The following is an 18799-nucleotide window of genomic DNA, read 5'->3' as shown; positions in this document are numbered from 1 at the left end:
TGCCTCCTGGAGTCACTTGAATGCGTTCATCTTTTACGTCATTAGTAACTTCATTAATAATAAAGCACACGTGAACAGAAATTAAGAACCAGTTTGGATATTTGTTGTTAACTTCTGTCGGTGGGATCTCTCTTTACAGGTTTTTACGGTTCCACTTTCACTTCTGGAAGAACCGCTTCAGAGGGGAGACAGACAGTGTCTTTAAGAAAAGCTGTGTAAAATAACTGGGAGTCTGGGTCAGACAAAAAAAAACGTGCTGTTTTCCATAGTTTGCTCTTCCACTCTTTCTGGGAGACCATCAGGCTTTCTCTCGCTGGATGATCCTTTCAGAACTGGTTAGCTTTACCCCTGACCTAAGGCAAGCGGTATCCTGCACGGCAATTTGTGGTGTTTTACTGTGTTGCGTGTCTTGGCTGAGCAGTGTTTTCCTTTTTTTTCCCAGGGAACATTGACGCTTTCTTCTGCACTTCTCCTTGCTTATCAGGTGCTACCTAAACACCTGTAAAACCATCTCGCTCTTTGTCCTCACTGCTTAAAACTCCCTCTGCAGCCGTGTACTATAAAACATCCACATTGATTTGACCACTGAATCTGCAGGAATTGTTTTCTGTTGACTAGTATCTTTATGTTGTTTGGCTTCCTCTTGCTCACAATCTTCTCTTTAGCTTGTAAACCCTTTCAGGATGCAGTGACTTCTCCCATACTCATAGCACTTCATACAATATTGACGTGCCTGTCAATTATTTTACAGTTCAAATAAATACAAAAAAAATACTAGGGAATATATCATGGATTGGAGTTCTTGAGTTTCTTGTCTGTTAGTGTTTCCCCACTGAAAGGAATGTAATTTAGTCTTGTAAGTGAGAGAATGATGCTGCTAGGGTCCATTTAGACATCTTAGTTCTGTGAGGCACTAGTGCAATATCAGAGTAGACTTTAATTACAAGCAGTTGGCGTATGATTTGGAAAGCAAAATGCAGTTTCCGCATCTTTATAAGTGAAACTCTTAACATCTTACGTAATGTACGCAGCTGGAGTTTTACTTCATTACTTACATTTTTCTTCTTCAATGGGTACCTTCTAAGAAGTATGTCCTCTTCTTATGAAACAAGGCTTATGCAGTACCTTGTTCAGAATCAGAGCATCTAGTGATGAGACTTTTCTTTCCTGACTTCATTTTGCTGCTCAGTTATTGGGGTTTACATGTCTGTTCAGTTTCCTTTGTACCAGGAGTAAAATGAAATCAACAGTATGCACCAAAAGTATTCTTGAGGTAGGTTATGTAGGTCTGATCAACCTTAAGGAAAAAGTAATACTCAGACTGATCTGTCTGGCTATCTCATATTGTATACTTCAGTTAGCCCTTTCAAGCTGTGGTTTAACAATACAAAAATCTTCAGTAGTTACACGAGTTTGTGAGATTACACTCTTTCCAGCTACTGTTCAATGGTGTGCTGCCCTAACTGTGTATGCAGTTGTGTTGTGAACTCATCCAGCTTAAATCAAAACCCTGCAGTATTGGAGTTATTATTTGTCTGTAGCACTTCTTGGATCCAGTTTGAAATGTTGCCATGCTGTGCTGGTCTTACTGGGGGACAGAATATAGAAAAATAGTGAAGGAAAGGGCAATAGGAAAGTTTTACACTGGTAATCTAAGCCTGTCAGCTTGCAGATGTGGTGCTGATTTGCCAGGAATTTGCTCCTGGAAATATTACTGTGTAGAATGGAGAGAAAGAAGGTTAAATATTATCTTAAAACCAACAGGCACTCTGGCAGTATTCTTGGAGAAAATGTAAGAATGGAAGATTTAAAAAAAATCCAGTAGCACCCCACCCCCCAAGTTTATAGGCAGATGATTAATCTAATAATCCTATGCTGTATGCTCATGCCATTTGCATATTGCAATAGAACAGAATATTTCAGTGTGCTTGCCACTTTCCCCTGAGTGTGATGAAACAGGTATATCTAAGTCAAAGCTGATTGTGTGTGTGGTGAGGAGGAGGGCTTAAGACTGCTTATGGAAGTTCAGCTGCCTTACCTGTTAGCAGCTTTTCATGAAATATATTCTGTAGTTAAGTCATAAATGGTTGGGATATGTCATAATTTATGTGTACAGATATGTTTTAGTGAAGATATTTTGGTTCATCAGAACACTTTCTCTCTCAACAAGCTACAAGACACAGTTGCAGGGAGGAGGAATGTTCTGATTGTGTTGTAGGGAACTGGGGCTGCTCCCTGGCTGGTTTCTTTTCCTGATGGTCAGAGGAACTGAAAAGAGAGGGAGAAGTTGGACTCCCAAGTGTTTCATGGACCAGCGGTGTACTGGAAGGTGGGAGGGGAAAAATAAGTGGGTTATGTAGCAGAATGGCTTCCTGAGATGTCAAAGCTGAGTGAAAATTTGAATTCTTATGGGCTAATAGAGTGGAATTCCCTCCTAGCAAGCAGTTCGTGGCTTATCAAAGGGAGGAGATGTCTATACAAGTAAGCCCTTAGCACTGGGAGAATTCTCAAAGAGGTCATTATCACATTCCCTCTCTCCTTTACGATAATTGGCAAATAGAGTTACTGCATTTTTTTTAGCGAAATTGCGGATTTTGTGACAGATGCCATTTGGGTCAATTTAGAATACTGACAATTTTTTAGAGGGAAAAATCTTAATTATTTTAAGGTCTTTAATATTTCTATCTAATATTTTAATGTTTTTATTTGTACAGTACTTAGTCGTATATCTTTTTTTTGGTAAAGGCTTTGCAGGATGTTAGTTCTTTGGGAAATAGAAACTTTTGTTACCCCATGTATTTCAGAATATGAGGAGAGGAAGAGCATTTAAATTTCAGGTTTTCAGACACTGCTCTGTGTTTTGAGACCAAGACCTATAATATTCCATATCATATAAAAATACAAAGTTTGTATGGTTGAGAAGAATTCATACGCTATGTTGGGGTTGCTCACACGCTTCCTTTCCCCTCTTCTGTAAAAACGGAAGATGGGATGAGGTAGAGATGGCTGCAACCTTACCTCAGCACCCTGGCGGTCTTGATAGTCAGAGAAGCTCAAACACAGAAGCAGATTGATTTCTAACTGCTGATTAGAGAAGACAACTGTTTTTCTGGTTTTAATTTTCCCTGTTTAATGGAGTGGATGTTCTGAAGCAAAACCTAGAGGGGTATGATTGCAAGGTAAAATGGTAGAAAACATTTTAAATGTTTAAAATATGAAAATCCCATTTAAATGTTTAAATGATACTTCTATGTGATAGCCTCAGATATTTGATGGAAGCAGATAACAGGTGCTACTTCTCCAGAAAGACCACTTTTCTGACAGTACTTCATCTGGTGCTCCTTCTCTTGTACATGAAATGAAAAGATACAGACTGAAGTTGCTGGTGTTGAATTAGTCAATGAAGATTGCCTCTGATTCTGAAACTTCACTGGAAGTTACAAATATCCATGTATACTGCAGTTAGAGACTGAAGAAGCTAGCTGAGAGCTGGGGTCTTTGGCATCAATACATTCTTTTTCCAGTTATAGATAACAGTACGATAAAAGGCACCTGAGTAGTCGATGTCTGGTGCTGACAGCTATTCAGAACATGTATTTAGGTTCAAGTTTACATCATGGAAAAGATCCAAAGATGTGGAGAATAAGACAAAGTAGCAAGGCAGTGGTGACCAAGGGAGAGCATGTGCTGATCTTATTTCACTGCCAAGCCAATCCGAGTATTGCCAGAGAATTTTTTTCCTTTGTTCTTCTGATTTTCTATCAGCATCATAACTGAAATCACATTGAACGACATAACTGATCTCAGAAAGTGATCTCTTGCTCATCTTTGGGTTATTCCTTTCTGTCTGTCTCCAGCAGAGAAGCTTTACCAGATTGGGTGGAAGAGTACTTTGGAGCTCTCCATATTGTAGTAAATTGCAGTCTGACTTGGCCAGCTTGGACATGATGACCTCTGTAGTTCTCATAAGAACTGGTTATGGAACAGTGCAGCCATCAGGGAAGATGCAGCCTGTCTTTGACATCAGTAACTAGAAATCCTGAATGGTGGAATGCGATTGAGGAGGAAAAAAACAGCTACTGTTTTCTCTCTTCTGGTCTTCTGCTTCTCTTATTAAAACTTTACTACTCTGGCGATCCTAACCAAAGAGCAGCTGTGCAAGCTAGGTGGAACTTGGAAACATCTCCAGTGATTTTAGCTCACAATTTGGTATCAATTTATTTCCTATTCTGTGATTAGGAAATAATTTTCCTAATAGGAAAGGTTGATATCACTGCTTTTTGAACTTGTGCACAAATGGAGGAAAGAGCGGAAAATGCTATCAGCAAGATAAATGGTTGCCAATACTTCCAGGTGCTGAGCCCATTAGATATGGGCTCAGCTGTTGTGCTGATATTCTTTGTTCCTGGCATCTGTGGCAGTTGTGGTATTTCTAAAGACTTGCTGTTTGATCATAGAATAATTTAGATTGGCAGGGACCTCTGGAAGTCATCTGATCCAACCTCCTGCTGAAAGCAGATCCTGCTAGATCAGATTGCTCAGGGCCATGTCCAGTTGAGTTTTGAATAACTCCAGAGATGGAGATTCTGCAGTCTCTCTGGGAAACCTGTTACAGTGTTTGACAACTGTGAGAAAATAGTAGTATGTAATCATAATTTCCCATCTTGCATCTTGTGTTCATTGCCTTGTGTCTTTTCTCTGTGTACCTCCGAGTGTTCAATTTCATCTTCTTTATACACCTCTACTACATAGCTGAAGACAGCAAAAAAATTCATCCTCCCCTTAGCCATTTCTACTTAAGACTGAACAAACCCATTTCTTTCAGTTTCTACTCGTACATCATATGCTTTGTCTTGGAAGGTTTCCTCTGGGTTTCCTCTGGTTATGTTAATGTCTGTCTCTTACTGAGATCCCCAAACTGGACACAGTACCCCAAATATGGTTTCACAAGTTGCTGAATAGAGGAGAATAGCTGCTCCTATTGATATGCTGGTTATGCTGTTGCTAATACAAGGCAGCATGCTGTTGACTGTGTTTACCATAACAATATGTGGATGGTAATACCTTGTCTGAGGATTTTGTAATAGAGCCTGTGTCTTCAAGGCAGTAGGTTCAATGCAACTCGAGGGCTGCACTGAAATAGAAAGAATACAGCTAGCCTGTTTAAAACAAAACAAATCCTTTGTTACTCTCCTCCTTTGATGCTGTATTGAAGTGTCATCTGGTAAAAGGCTGATGGGTTTTGCAGGATGTGGTGGGAAGGGGTTCACTGGTTCTTTGCTGCTATCACCTTCTTTTAGTCCTTTCTAGGGAATTGTTCTCATGGGTCTCTTAAAAGTTTCTTGACTGAATGAAACTTGTCTGTCCCTTTGTTTTGTAATTTCTGCAGGGAAATGTCTGTACAACGGACCTGGTTGTTGTTTGGAAGCTATGTATTTGGGAGCTGTGTTCCTTTATTAAAGTTTACTTGTTATTAAAGGCTTCATTTGGAGGCAGGAGTAATTTCATTAGCTGTAGTGGTCTTTTTCTTGCTTGCATTGCAGTTTTTCACTTCAGTTCCACAAATGACAACCAAACCCTTTAACAGAAAAATTATAGTCAACTTTCTGATGAATAGGATCGTCCTTTTTTTCCTTGTGCAAAGAGGAGTATGAGGCTTATGCATTCTTCTGCTTGATCAATGATTTCTAGTGATCATAAGCTCCCTGTCATTCTAACGGCTTGAGCTCATTATCAGCTCAGGTGGTTTCATGGGTAAGTTTTCTGCCTTAATCTGGGAGGTGCAAAGATTTTTCCATTATGTTGGCCCAGCACAGTCATTCCTAGCACCTGATGCTGAATAAATTATTGCAGTTCAGTCATTCATGACTGTCTTTCACTTTTACCAACAGATAAGCTTTGACTAAACATGCATATTTCTTTCTGAATCAGTTGTTTTGCATCTTTATCTGATAAGTTTTCCTAAAGCCCTTAGGTATACTTCATTATTAGTCGGGGAACTTGCCTGCATAAGATTCCGTGGAGTATTCATTTTGTGGTATTGCTCTTAGTCAGAAAAGGGAAAAAAATACAGGCACTTATGGTGTGCAGCTAACTTCACAAGGACAAAGTAATTATGAGACCTCATGTGAAATGAGTTTTCACTTAAGCCAGCTGGTCATTTGAATGTGGCCTTCTCATCTGTTGAGGGGAAACTATATGCCCTGGAAACATTTATTTGACCTATGATGCTTTATTGATGTGGCCAAAGCTTTAACTATTTCCACATCTGTCTGTGGTGAAAGGTAGCTTATCTACTGGCTTTTTGTTAATAAGGCTGTTTCTGCAAGTGACTCGTATCTGCTTGCTTTTCTACAGCTCTTAGTTTGTTTTGGGTAATCTTTGGTATTCAAATTATGCAATGGTATTATGGGGAGCAGCACATGATGATTGTGCATTGTGTGGGATCCAGTGCTAGATTTTTGCGAATGCAGTGAAGAGATTGGTTTCAGGACTTTCAGATACAAAGGATGCTTTTTTTGCAAGGTATCCCCAATGGTCAGTTCACTTTCTTAGATTTGCAGTTTTCCTCCTTTACCTTCCCTTTATGGTATGTGTATTCTTTTTTTTTAATTTAATTTATGATAATACTTGGAATATTTGATTTACAGGTACTACAGTTTTCTATTTTTCTCAGTCAGTGAACTCATTAAAACAAAATTCTGGAAGAATTGGCAAGGTTTAGGCTTAAAATATCACTATAAAAACATGTAATTGTTCATGTCCAAAGTCAGCCTGCCTAGAACAGTCTTCACTGAACAAATGTCTTAATGAAATTTAATTATGTACTTTAAAGTTGGGAGTTGAAACTTTGCTAAAATAGTAGAAATTCAAGGAAAGTATTTACTTTCCTCATTGAACCTGCCTTGAGTGGAGGGAAAAACTAAACCAAATAAATATGTAAGTTGTATTGGTGGTGGTTACAGCAATGCAGATTTTTAAATTTCTGTAGGATACTGTTTCAGAATTAGCTATTGAATTATTTCTGACTAGCTATGTAATCAACTAATAGCCCAAGGTTGGAGTATAAAATAGTATCAAATGTGTTAGAAATTGTATTGAATGTTGTATCATTTATCATGCTTAAAAATATTTCTAGAGAAAGAAATTCTGATATCTTTTTTTCTTCACCCATAAATGGAGACTTGATCAATGAGATTTCCTCTTCTACTGGGTCCGATAAACAGTGAACTGACATTTATTCAATTCTCAGATTTGCGGTCAGAGGACTCATCCATTTGGCATGTCCTTTGTGGCAATGAGTATACAGACTTTGTCTGGAGTATTGAAAAAACACCACCACTAAAAACAATTTTGAAGCCTCTCTGTTGTAGCTGATACAGGTTCATCCATCTGCACCATATGAATGATGCTATTAGCCTCCAGAAACATCAGTAGTTTTTGATACTTTCAGCAGATTGAGGTGATCTGTATCTTTCTAATATATTTTCCTTATGAGGAGATACACATATGCAGACTCAAATGCAGTCTCACCACCCCTATGAAATGTTTGGATTTAATGTTAAATTACAAATAGTGCAAAACTGATATTAAATATGCAACAACAAATCAAGTAAAAAATATGTTTCAAGTAATAAAATTTTTTGCTTTTTTCTGATTGTTGCATATGTTTTAAAAACAGCTTCTGATTAACAACAAATGTGTAAAAATAAATAAAATCCTATGGAAGTTGAACACTTACTATAGGATTTAGCTATGTTCGCTGTAAATTAGAATCAATTTACAGCAGTCTTACATTACTTTGGGTATCGTCCTTCACTGCAAAATTGTTTAATGAATCTGTCTGCAGACTAGAGTCCCTATCCTGTAGATGTGGAAAATATTCCTACCTCCTAGAATCATGACTGTGATGTTTTAGAAGCAATCTTCAGCTGAGGTCTACTTACTGTATATTTAGATTAGTTTGTAGAATTTAATCTTTAACACTTTTGTGTTAATTTGCCATGCATGAACTCTGCCAATAGTGTATTTATAACTCTGGTATTGCTGAGAATAATACCATATAACCTTGAGATGTGAAGAGATCCATGTGGGACTTGTTCTAGAAATGTCCTCATGAGATGATTCCCCATTTACAATTACTAGTGGAGAACTTTCTGTTAACCCATTCGAATCCGTGTCAATTTTTATGCAATGCGTTGAATATGCGTTTCAGAAGTCCTATGAAAACATGTGTTGACTAGCAGACAAGTAACTTTAGGGGCAGTGCTCGTTTGGCAAGACCCGATTTTCTGTGAAGCTGTGTTTATTGCATTTGAATTTTGCAGCATCCCTGGGTTCTCTATGAAGTATCTCCTATCTGAGCTTTTCAGGTTTATTTTGTTCCAGAAGATCAGTATATAATGTTGCTACAGCTGCTCTGATGATCGTCTTCTCACTTTTTAAGTATGGGGGGTGTTAAATTTTTTTGCTAATTGCTTTGAAAGGTTCTTTGTAATAAGGCTTTTTGTGTGTTTTTGGGTTTGGGATGGGGTGTTTGTACAATAAAAGCTGCATTTTATATGAAATGTTATCTCCAAGTTTGTTCATCTTTTCTCCTTTGGCATTTAAGAAATCATAGTTTGTAATCTAATTAATGCTTTTTTTTACTATCTTGTTAAAATAATGACAGTTCTATCTTCCTGCTGTTCTTCAGAATGTTAGTCATTGATCCAGTTTTAACTTCAGTTGTCCTGTTGTATACTTTACTATTGATTACTTTTAAGTGCATGGCACATTGTTTTGGCTTTGCTTTGGTATATGTGTACAGCATGATAAATTACTAAGTTTCTATATAAAACTTGAGTTTTGTGCTTTTTCTGTGAAGCAAAGAGATGATAAACTAATGCAGTGTTGTGAGAAGTGCTTTAATTTTTGGTGTACTGCTTGGAAGGAGTTTGATTCCCAATGGAGAGATCTGTGAATGAGACCTTTTTTTCTTTAAAAAAGCTGTAAATAGTCCTTGGTTGAATATTTAAACAGGAAGCTACCTGCTGTAAAAGATTGAGCCATTTTAACAGGTATTTTTATATTTTAAGAATTAATGCATTCCCCTCGCCCCCAGTGGTCTTTTCTTCAGTCTAACACATAAAACTATTAATAGCTAGTGAGCTATAAATACTGGAGACAAAAAATGATCCATATGATATTTTTAACATTTCCTCTGAAATACAGGATGATCCTTTTAATGTGCTGATGTGCTTTATCAGGATGAGTTTTAAATAATGCCCTAAACCCAGGACTTTTGATGACTGACATGTGGCTGTGTGTCCATGATTGCTGATACAGATCTGGATCAGTTGCTAGTGAAAATTTCATCTGAATTTAGTATGAGCTCATGCTCACACTGCAGCTGCTTTAGGTGGAACATTAAGTATGGTATTTATTCCAAGGTGCCCTATATGGGTGTGTTGTTTTATACCCTGCACTGCACTTCCCATTTGCTTGCCTTGTAAACTATGTGACAGTCTGGATTCTATATGTTTCTTGAATCAGAAGTGCTGTTTCTTAACTTACTATGGACCATGTACAGTGAAATAAGGAGAATATGAATAAAACTAGTTCTAAGTGGTTACACTGTTAGATGTTTTCTTTGGTTAAATGTGAAATTTTGCCTTTCTGGTTTGTGCATTGCCTTGCACTGTGACGGGAGTGATGGTTGGTACATATGCAGAAAGACAATAGTGGAAGAAAATCACAGAATAGTTGAGATTAGATGGGACCTCTGGAGGTCATCTGGTCTAAACCTCTGGCTTAAGCAGGGCCACCTGGAGCCAGTTGCCCAGGACTGTGTGCAGGTGGCTTCAGAGTATCTCTGAGGATAGAGACTCCACAACCTCCATGGGCAACCTGTGCCAGTGCTCGGTCACCCTGACAGTAAAAAAGTGTTTCCTGATGTTCAGAGGTAACCTCCTGTGTTTCGGTTTGTGCCTATTGCCTCTGGTCCTGTCAATGGGCACCACTGAAAAGAGCTTGGCTCCGTCGTCTTTGCATCCTCCCTTCATATACATTATATACATGTACACCCACCCTTTATATACATTGATATGATCCCCCTGAGCCTTCTCTTCTCCAGGCTGAACAGTCCCAGCTCTCTCAGCCTTTCCTCATAGGAGAGATGCTCCAGTCCCTTTGTCTTCTTCATGGCCTTTTGTTGGATTCTCTCCAGTATGTCCATGTCTCTTGTAGTGTGGAGCCCAGAACTGGGCACAGTACTCCAGGTGTGGCTTCATCACTGCTGAGTGAGGACTGGGAAGGATCACCTTGACCTGCTGGCAACATTCTTCCTCATGCAGCCCAGGATGCCATTGGCCTTCTTTGCAGCAGTGGCACATTGCTGGCTTATGTTCAACTTGGTGTCCACCAGGACCTCTTAAGGCCTTTTCTGCCAAGGTGCTTTCCAGCTGGGTGGTCCCCAGCATATATTGGTGCCTGGTGGTGTTCCTCCCCAGGTGCAGGACTTTGCACTCTTCCTTGTTGAACTTCATGAGGTCCTTTTGGCCCATTTTTCCAGCCTGTTCAGGTCCCCTGGGTGGCATGACCCTCTGGTGTATCAGCTACTTATCCCAGCTTTGTATCATAAGCAAACTTTCTGAGGGTACACTCTGCCCCATCATCCAGATTATTAATGAAGATGTTAAATGGGACTGGACCTGGTATTCACCCCTGGGGTACATCATTAGTCACTGGCCTCCAACTAGACTTTGTGCTGCTGATCACCACCCTCTGGGCCTGGTCAGTCAGTCATCTACCTCACTGTTTGCTCATCCAGCTTGTCTATGAGGATCTTATGTGATACAGTGTGAAAGGCCTTACTGATGTCCTGGTAGACAATGTCCACTGCTCTCTCCTTATCTACCAGGTCAGCAATTTTGTCACAGAAGTTTATCAATTTGGCCAAGCATGACTTCCCCTTGGTGAAGCCATGCTGACTACTCCTGATTACTTTCTTGTTGTTCATGTACCTGAAAAATGGTTTCCAAGGATGAGCTGCTCCATCACCTTCCCAGGGACTGAGGTGAGGCTGACCAGCCTGTAGTCCCCTGCGTCGTCCTCCTTGCCCTTCTTGAAGATAGGAGTGACATTTGCTTTCCTCCAGTCTTTGGGCACTTCTCCCAGTTGCCATGATCAATCAAAGATTATCAAGAGTGGCCTTGCAATGACATCTGCCAGCTCCCTTGGCACTTGTGGGTGCATCCCATCAGGGCCCATGGACTTAGGTATGCCTGGTTTGCTTAAGTATTCCTTGACCTGATCATCTTCCACCAAGGGTACATCTTCCTTCAGCCTTTCCTGTTGGTCTGTGAGACCTGGGATTCCTGAAGGACAGTCTTACTAGTAAAGACTGAGGCAAAGGTGGCATTCAATACTGCAGCCTTTTCCATGTCCTGTGTAACCAGGTCCCCTGTCCTGTTGAGCAATGGGTCCGCTTTTTCCCTAGTAGTCATTGTGTAACCTATGTACTTAACAGAAAACCTTCTTGTTGTCTTTGACATCCTTGGCCAGATTCATTTCTATTTGGGCTTTAGCTGTCCTAACTGCATCCCTGGATGCTCGGGTGTTGTTTCTGTACTCTTCCCACATTACCTGTACTTGCTTCTACCTTCTGTGTGCTTTTTGTGTTTGTTTTTTCCCAGGAGCATCTTGTTCATCCATGCAGGTCTCTCGGCATTTTTGCTTGACTTCATATTCATTGAGATGGAGCTCTCTTGAGCTTGAAGCGGGTGATCTTTGAATATTATCCAGCTTTCTTGCCCCCCTCTTCCTTCAGGTCCTTGTCCTGTGGGACTCTTCCAAGCAGATCTTTGAAGGGCCAAAGTCTGCTCTCTAAGTCCAGGGTTGTGAGCTTGCTTTGCCTTCTCCTTCCTGCCCAAGGATCCTGAACTCCACCATCTCATGGTCACTGCAGCCAAGGCTGCCTTGGATCTTCACATCTCCAATGAGCCCCTCCTTCTTGGTAGAGTATGAGGTCCAGCAGAGCACCTCCCCTCATTGGGTCCTCTGTCACTTGTGTCAGGAAGTTACTGTCAATGTACTCCAGGAACCTCCTGGACTGATTTTATCTGGCTGTGTTGTCACTCCAGCAGATAGTGGTGTGGTTGAAGTCCCCCGTGAGGACCAGGGCCTGTGAATGTGAGCCTGTTTTCCTATCTGTCTGTAGAAGGCATGATCCACTTGTTTGTCCTCGTCAGGTGGACTATAGCAGACACCCACTATAATGTCACCTTTAATCCTGACCCACAAGCTCCCAGTTGACTCCTCTTCCATCCCCAGGCAGAGCTCCATGCACTCCAGCTGCTCTCTCATGTAAAGGGTGACTCCGCCTCCTCGTCTTCCCTTTCTGTCCTTCCTAAACAGTCTGTATCCCTCTGCTGCAACACTCCAGTCGTGGGAGTCATCCCACCATGTCTCTCTGATCCCAATAAGATTGTAGCCCTGGAACTGCACACAGATCTCTAAGTCATGATGTTTATTTCCCATACTGTGTGCATTAGTATACAGGAACTTGAGGGACACCCCAGCATGTTAAGGGTCATATTCATTACAGCATAGGTAACGTTTGTGGAAACCTGTGCCAAGCTCAGGAAGATGACTAGCATTAAAGTACCAATGACAGCTGAAAAGAGGATTGCTGTGGAAGTCATCAAACTGGAGCCAGTGGTATTCTCCTGTCAGTCGTCTTCCCTCACCACGCTAGGAGAAGAGATGTATTTCTGTGTTACGCTTCTGGCTGTTGCAGATTATCTTGAATGCTTTGTTGCTGTTGCTGCTGGTTGATGTGACATGAACTGTGCTCTTCTTCACAGGTTTTTGCCAACAAACCTTTGCCAGTAGATGAGATTTATTTTTAGGATTAAATTAATATCTTTGATTTTTGCCTGATGCTTTTAGCTTCTGAAGTAATTAATTGGCATTGAAGCATCTGCTACTACCTAAGCAGCTGTTGAATGACAATGGGGTAAACTGATCAGGTCTGTACTCCTTGTAACTATGATTGTGCTGGGGACCCAGGTAGCTGGGACAAAGTGTGCACAGGAAGGATGGATGTTTCATTGTGTTTATGTATTTAGGTAGAGCTGGATGGTGAGTTGACAAGCAGATCAGCCAGGAAGAGGAGGTGTTGGATTGGGGTAGACTACAAGAATAGCTTGATGAAAATATGACAAGGCTAGGTAGATCTTTCTGTTAGCAAGAGCAGCTCTTGAGTACTTAAGCCAAGGTGGCAGCAGACTTTGCCTGGTTGTTTTTTTAATTCTGTCTTTTCATGATGCCAGCTTTTGAGAGAAATGCGTTTTCTAGCTTTGTCTCACACAAAGGTCTCGTGTGTTTGTTGTAATTTTTCTTCTCTGTCAGAGGAAAGAAGTTGTCCTTCAACAAAGGGGAGATGCAGATGCTTTTTGCAAAAAATTATTTTATCAACGTTTATGTCTGCATTATCTGGACTACAGTCAAGTTTCCCACAGGAATTGAGAACAGTTATACGGCGCTCTTGACTTTCTTGTGGACTTGTTTGAAGGTCTTAGTCTCAGTTCTGTACTGTATCACATTCCTAAAACTGCAACAGTAACATGTTTGAGTAGATTTGCAGTGTCTTCTGGAGCAAATCTTTCCTCTCAACCATATCGGGAGCAATGCTGGAGAGTATGCTCGCTGGCTGCACAGTGTTCATAATTTCTGTCACTGCATGTGTAGTAAGTGACATCTATCTGTCTAACAGCTGAAGTGTTTGCAATCAATGTGATTTGGTAGCAGCCAGAAAGAAATTTCCAAGGCTGGTGAACATGTAAGTAGAAGAAAAAGCACTGACCGTTCTCATTGAGAAAGGTGGTATCATTCTTAGGAAGTTTGAAGATACGGGCTTGTAGTGTTGATGATGAAAAAGGAACAAGAAGCACCTAGTGAAATGATTTACGGGCTATCAGAAAGAGGTCTAAGCATAGGTCCTTGAAGACACATGCTTTGGATTTGTGACCAAAACAGTGTTGATAAACACAATGTTTTAGCTATTGCTGCACAGTGCTTGCAAGCTTTTCTGTTTCCCGCTCTGTCCCCCATAGCAATTAGACTGAGGCTGGGCAAGAGGTTGGGAGGGTTTGCAGCTGGCACAGCTGACTGTAGTGACCAAAGAGGTATTCCATACTGAGTAATGTCATGCTGAGCAATAAAACTGGTGAGGTTTTTTCCCCCAAAGTAGCTGTTGCTTGGGGACTGGCAGGGCATCTGTCTCCTGGTGGTGAGTTTTGTTGGGTGGTTTGGGGTTTTTTTTCATCACTTTTGCCCTTCTGATTCTTTCTCCCATCCCATTGCAGGGGAGTGAGCAAGCAGCTGGGTGGGTGCTTACCTGCCAGCTGGGTCAACCCACCACACCTGATATATGTGAATTAAAGTTGTTTCTGTAAACCTGCTGTTCTGCAGTATTAAAAACTCAAGTGACTTGGCTTTTGGTATCATGTTAAAAAGAATATAGCATAAAATCTTCCAGAGGTTATCTCTGAAATCAGTATTTACTTACAGATTTATATTAAAAAAGAACTTTTAGTGTTGGAATAGGAAGATATTGAAGAGAAGAGTTGTACAGTAATATGTGGGGAAAAGAGAAGGGAGGATACCAATTTGAAATATGTTAAAGTTTGAAGAAAGTAATTCTTTGTTAATTAGGAAAACTTTGTCCTACTTGAAAGGCAGAAATCCAATTTTACTTTCAGGGAAGTCTTGAATTTTGAAATTGTTTGTTTGAAGGTAAATAATTGTTCTTGGAGGAACAGATCAAACTGCTTTTATGTTGTGGAGTAGATGACTTCATATATGAACTTAAGAATTGTACAGATTCCCTGAAATGTTTAATACAGACACCCTAAAACCCAGAATTTGAATGGAAAACTATGAATGTAAGAAAATAATTGGAACCCCAGAGTGCTACTTTACAGTGAATTGGGTTAAAATTTCGAGAAGTTTTTGTACAAGTTTTCTGTAAGGAGATCTGAATGTTATCTGTTGTCTTGGATCCCAGTAAGAATCATTCTTTTTGGATTTCCTGCCTCTGTCATCAGGCCAAGGTTGTAGTTGTTTTGTTTTGTTTCTGTTTTAGTGGCCAGGGGCTGTTGAGACAACTTCAGGATCCTAGCAGCCAAGTAACTTTCACAAACATGTAAACTGTTGTTAACCAAAACAGCTAGTCATGCTGGCCAAGAGTTTGAGAATTATGCACCATGCATAGCACCTGACATGTTCAGAGCCTGTTTTTTAAATGATAATATTCCTTGTTTTAATGAGTTGTTTGAAAGCCAGGAGAGCCCCTCCATTCATTCTTTTTAAAACAAAACCATTGTTGTAGGGTTTGCAAATACTATTCCTTAAAAGATTTTTTTGGTATTTGTATATCTGTGGGTGTTGGTAGTATTGTTTGTTGATGTGGTAGAATTAGTCACTGTATTTTCCTCTGGAAATGCCCCAGTCCTTCCTTTATAAACAGTTCTTTGTAGCTCTAATCTTTTTGCATTGGGCTGTAAGAAGATATCAGCTGATCTGGTGTTACTTGTGTCATGCCACTGATGCTGGGTCATCTGATGAAGTGGAGTTCCTGAGATAATTTTCTAATTTTCTTTGATCTCTCTAGGCCAGATTAAGATTAATCTATTGTTTTTCTGGTGTGTTTAGTTCTTTCCTCCAAAGTCTAGGGGATTCTTTGGTTAGGGTGGTTACTAGTTACAGCAAGCCAGAAAAAATGGGTGCTTAACATAGGTGAAGTGACAGATGATACCTTTGATCCTGTTTGCTACCTAGAGTAAAAGCTGTTCTGCAAAGGGAATTTGTCCTTCCCTTTACATTATTTTATGAGCTCTGTGAGTCCTGGATAGACATTTGCTTACTTAGACATAAATGCGGCTTCTTTTCCAATTTACTCTCTTCTGTTTAGGACAAAGAGTTGTCTTGAGATCAAATTTGTGGCTTTGAGTGCAAGGCTGAGACAGAGGAATATTTCATGCTGTGGTTGTTAGTGAGTTGCTTAATTACTCAGAATGTTGATTTACTCACGCTTGATGCCTATAATAAATATTTCACATAATTATCACACTAATACTTTGAGATTGGCAGTGATTTGTAGCAGTTGTATAACAAAACAGCTGTTGGGGGTGACTGAATAGCAGTACATTTTGACTGAAAGTTGTGATAGCTAATGAGTAAAAAGGGGGACTATTCTATGGGACTAAAAGATTTTCTAGATGTTTTTTGTCCTGTGTTGCTATGATGTATATGTAGATGAATATATAAGGGATGTATCTACATATGAAAACCTTTCTATTGGTAAATTCAGTTGTTTCTTGGCACTGTCAGTTACTTTTTGTAAGTTAAATAGAAAAGAAAGTGTCATATAAGGTGTGTATTGATATTTTATAATTTTGAGTTTTTATATAGACCTGTGGTTATGAATCCATTATATTCTTTTGTTTTGTTGCTGTTAGGTTTCACTCTTTATGGATCTTCATCTTGAAGGATTAATGTTCACTAGCCATGGATTCAGACATAGTAACAAATACTGAACACATTATAAATGAATGTTAGAATAATTTGGAAATACCTTCTTTTAATTCAAATTCAAAATTGCTTTTTGTTTTATCAGCAAACACGTATCTCTTTATGGTGCAAGCTCGTGGTATAATGTTGAAAGAAAATGTAAAAACAATAGGACACATGATCAGATTGTACACTAACAAAAATGCTACACTGAATGGCACAGGTAAGAATATTTCTTATTTAATTTCGTTTTTAAAAGAGCTTTATGGAAAAAAAAAAAAAGCCAAACCTTAATGACATAGCTTGATTATGAAGACCTAAACCCAAGTCCTACTTCTCTGTAATTGGAGTGAAGGCCAAATAGTTACTGTTTATCCGTTCACTTTAGTAGGAAATATTTGTCATGGCTGTAACAAAGATATCTTAATTTAATGATTGTTCCTTTAGTGCATTAAGACGTTTTTTTAATCATGCTGCTAAGAATTTGTTACTTTAAAAAGTTAATGCTCTCACCTGCATGATGATATGTTACAAATTCAGTGGATAACATAGGTTTTTACAAAAATCAATTCCTCTTTTTAAGATTATCCTGAAGGAAACAATTCTAGTGACTGTGTTGCTCAAACAACAGTGTATCTTCCAGAAAACTTCACTTACTCTCCTTACCAGGCTTGTCCAGAGAAGCTGCCTTACATGAGTAAGTTTTAAACTGACCTTAATGTTTATCTAGTACATTGGATTGTGCTTAAAATACAACTATTTTAATTTAAAATGTAACTGTAAGGGGTCCACAAATATAGCAGAAAATAATGAATAAAACACACCTGAGAATGGACAATAATGCTTAGTAGAATTTTGCCTGTAACTATTGTGTTATTAAAGTTTTGGCCTCTTTACTAATCACCTAATGTGTTTTAAATTTTATTTACAAATCATTTTACTTTCTACAAATTAAATACTAAATGTTTTTATTAATATGTAGGAATACTCTAACTTCATAAAAAGTACCCATTCAGAGTTGCATATTTTGAGGAATAGTTAAAAAATTTTCTTTTTGGAATTGGTATTCCTAATACGAAGATTCATGAGTCAGAAACTAGTTCTCAAATCTTCATCAGCTAATTGCAGTTACCTCAGTATATAGGAAACTGAACAAGATGGTGTAGTGAAGTGGAACTGATGGATGTAGGAGTGCTAAAGCCCTGTCATAATAAGGAAATAGTACTTATGTAATAAGTGAAAAGCTGTGATCCTCAGGAAATTTTAAAATTAAGCTTTCAAACCCAGATGTTTAAGATCCCAAGCTATTAAATAGAACTTGATTAGGTAACCCTAACTTTATTTGTCTTTATGCCTAGAATCTAAACTTCTAATTCTTTTGTTTGAAAGTATTTAGTTACAGAGGAGTGTCATGCAGAATTAAGAAACTGCGTTGAGTTACTTTGGCACCATTGCTGTTCTGGTTTGCTGGGTTTTTATAAAACCTGTATCACAGCTGTCCTAAATAGCAGTATCCCAGTGCATGTAGATCTTATAAGCAGGTATTACCCACAATTAAAGCAGTTACACAAAATGAGATTGGAAGAGTTCCTTGATGTAATTCGGTGTCCTTAACCTGGTATAATGGTATAATAATGTGGCTGAAAGGCTGTTGGCATAACTTTTTTATCTTCTTTCTGTAGATGAAGTATAGCTTTGGGGATATTCTTAAAAATTCTTGTTAAGAACTGTAAATTTTCCTGTGAATTCCCCTTTCTTACAAACTTGCCATTGTTCAGATTCAGTCAAAATTCTCGGCATTGTTTGCTCTCTTCCAGCTTGTAGAGAAAGCAATCCTTAAAGACTGAGAAGTATTAGGTAGGAGACCAGTTTTGAACACTAAAAAGAAAGAGGCAAATCACTTCTGGTGGTGACGGCTTTACCTTGACCTTCACCACTGATTGTTAGCTATTAGAAATAGTTCTTATATTTAACCTTTATAAAATTGCAGTCCCTTGGGTAAACCAGAGTTCCTTCTTAGAAACTGCTGTTGAATTTTCAGCTTTTCTCTCTATGTTAGGAATTGTTGTTACATTATCAGAGTTGCCATAGGAAGCAAGGGATGATTAAATATAAATGTTTTTTTTGTGCTCTGCATTTGAAAGAAATCATGACTTGAGTCAGTAATCCATGGAGTTACTTAAGTTCTAGTAAATGTTTTGTAGATGGACAATATTTTTGAGTGAAGAACTAATAGTAGCATTAG

At 39.0% G+C, this 18799-nt stretch overlaps 1 protein-coding gene across 2 annotated transcripts in view; it reads left to right on the top strand.

Moving 5' to 3' along the window:
- B4GALT6 (beta-1,4-galactosyltransferase 6) overlaps positions 1 to 18799 on the top strand; it is a 35879-nt gene that overhangs the window by 1084 nt on the left and 15996 nt on the right. Inside the window, exons 2-3 of one of the 2 annotated variants that reach the window (XM_049820429.1) lie at positions 16661 to 16777; positions 17138 to 17251. The exons of the other annotated variant lie outside the window; for it this stretch is intronic. Of the exons in view, the coding sequence (XP_049676386.1) occupies positions 16661 to 16777; positions 17138 to 17251 (231 nt within the window). The remainder of the gene's footprint in view (positions 1 to 16660; positions 16778 to 17137; positions 17252 to 18799) is intronic. 2 annotated transcript variants of the gene reach the window in all.

Source organism: Accipiter gentilis, chromosome 2, assembly GCF_929443795.1.
Source record: "Accipiter gentilis chromosome 2, bAccGen1.1, whole genome shotgun sequence".
NCBI classification, from domain to species: domain Eukaryota; kingdom Metazoa; phylum Chordata; class Aves; order Accipitriformes; family Accipitridae; genus Astur; species Astur gentilis.
This window is presented reverse-complemented; position numbering and strand designations above follow the sequence as displayed.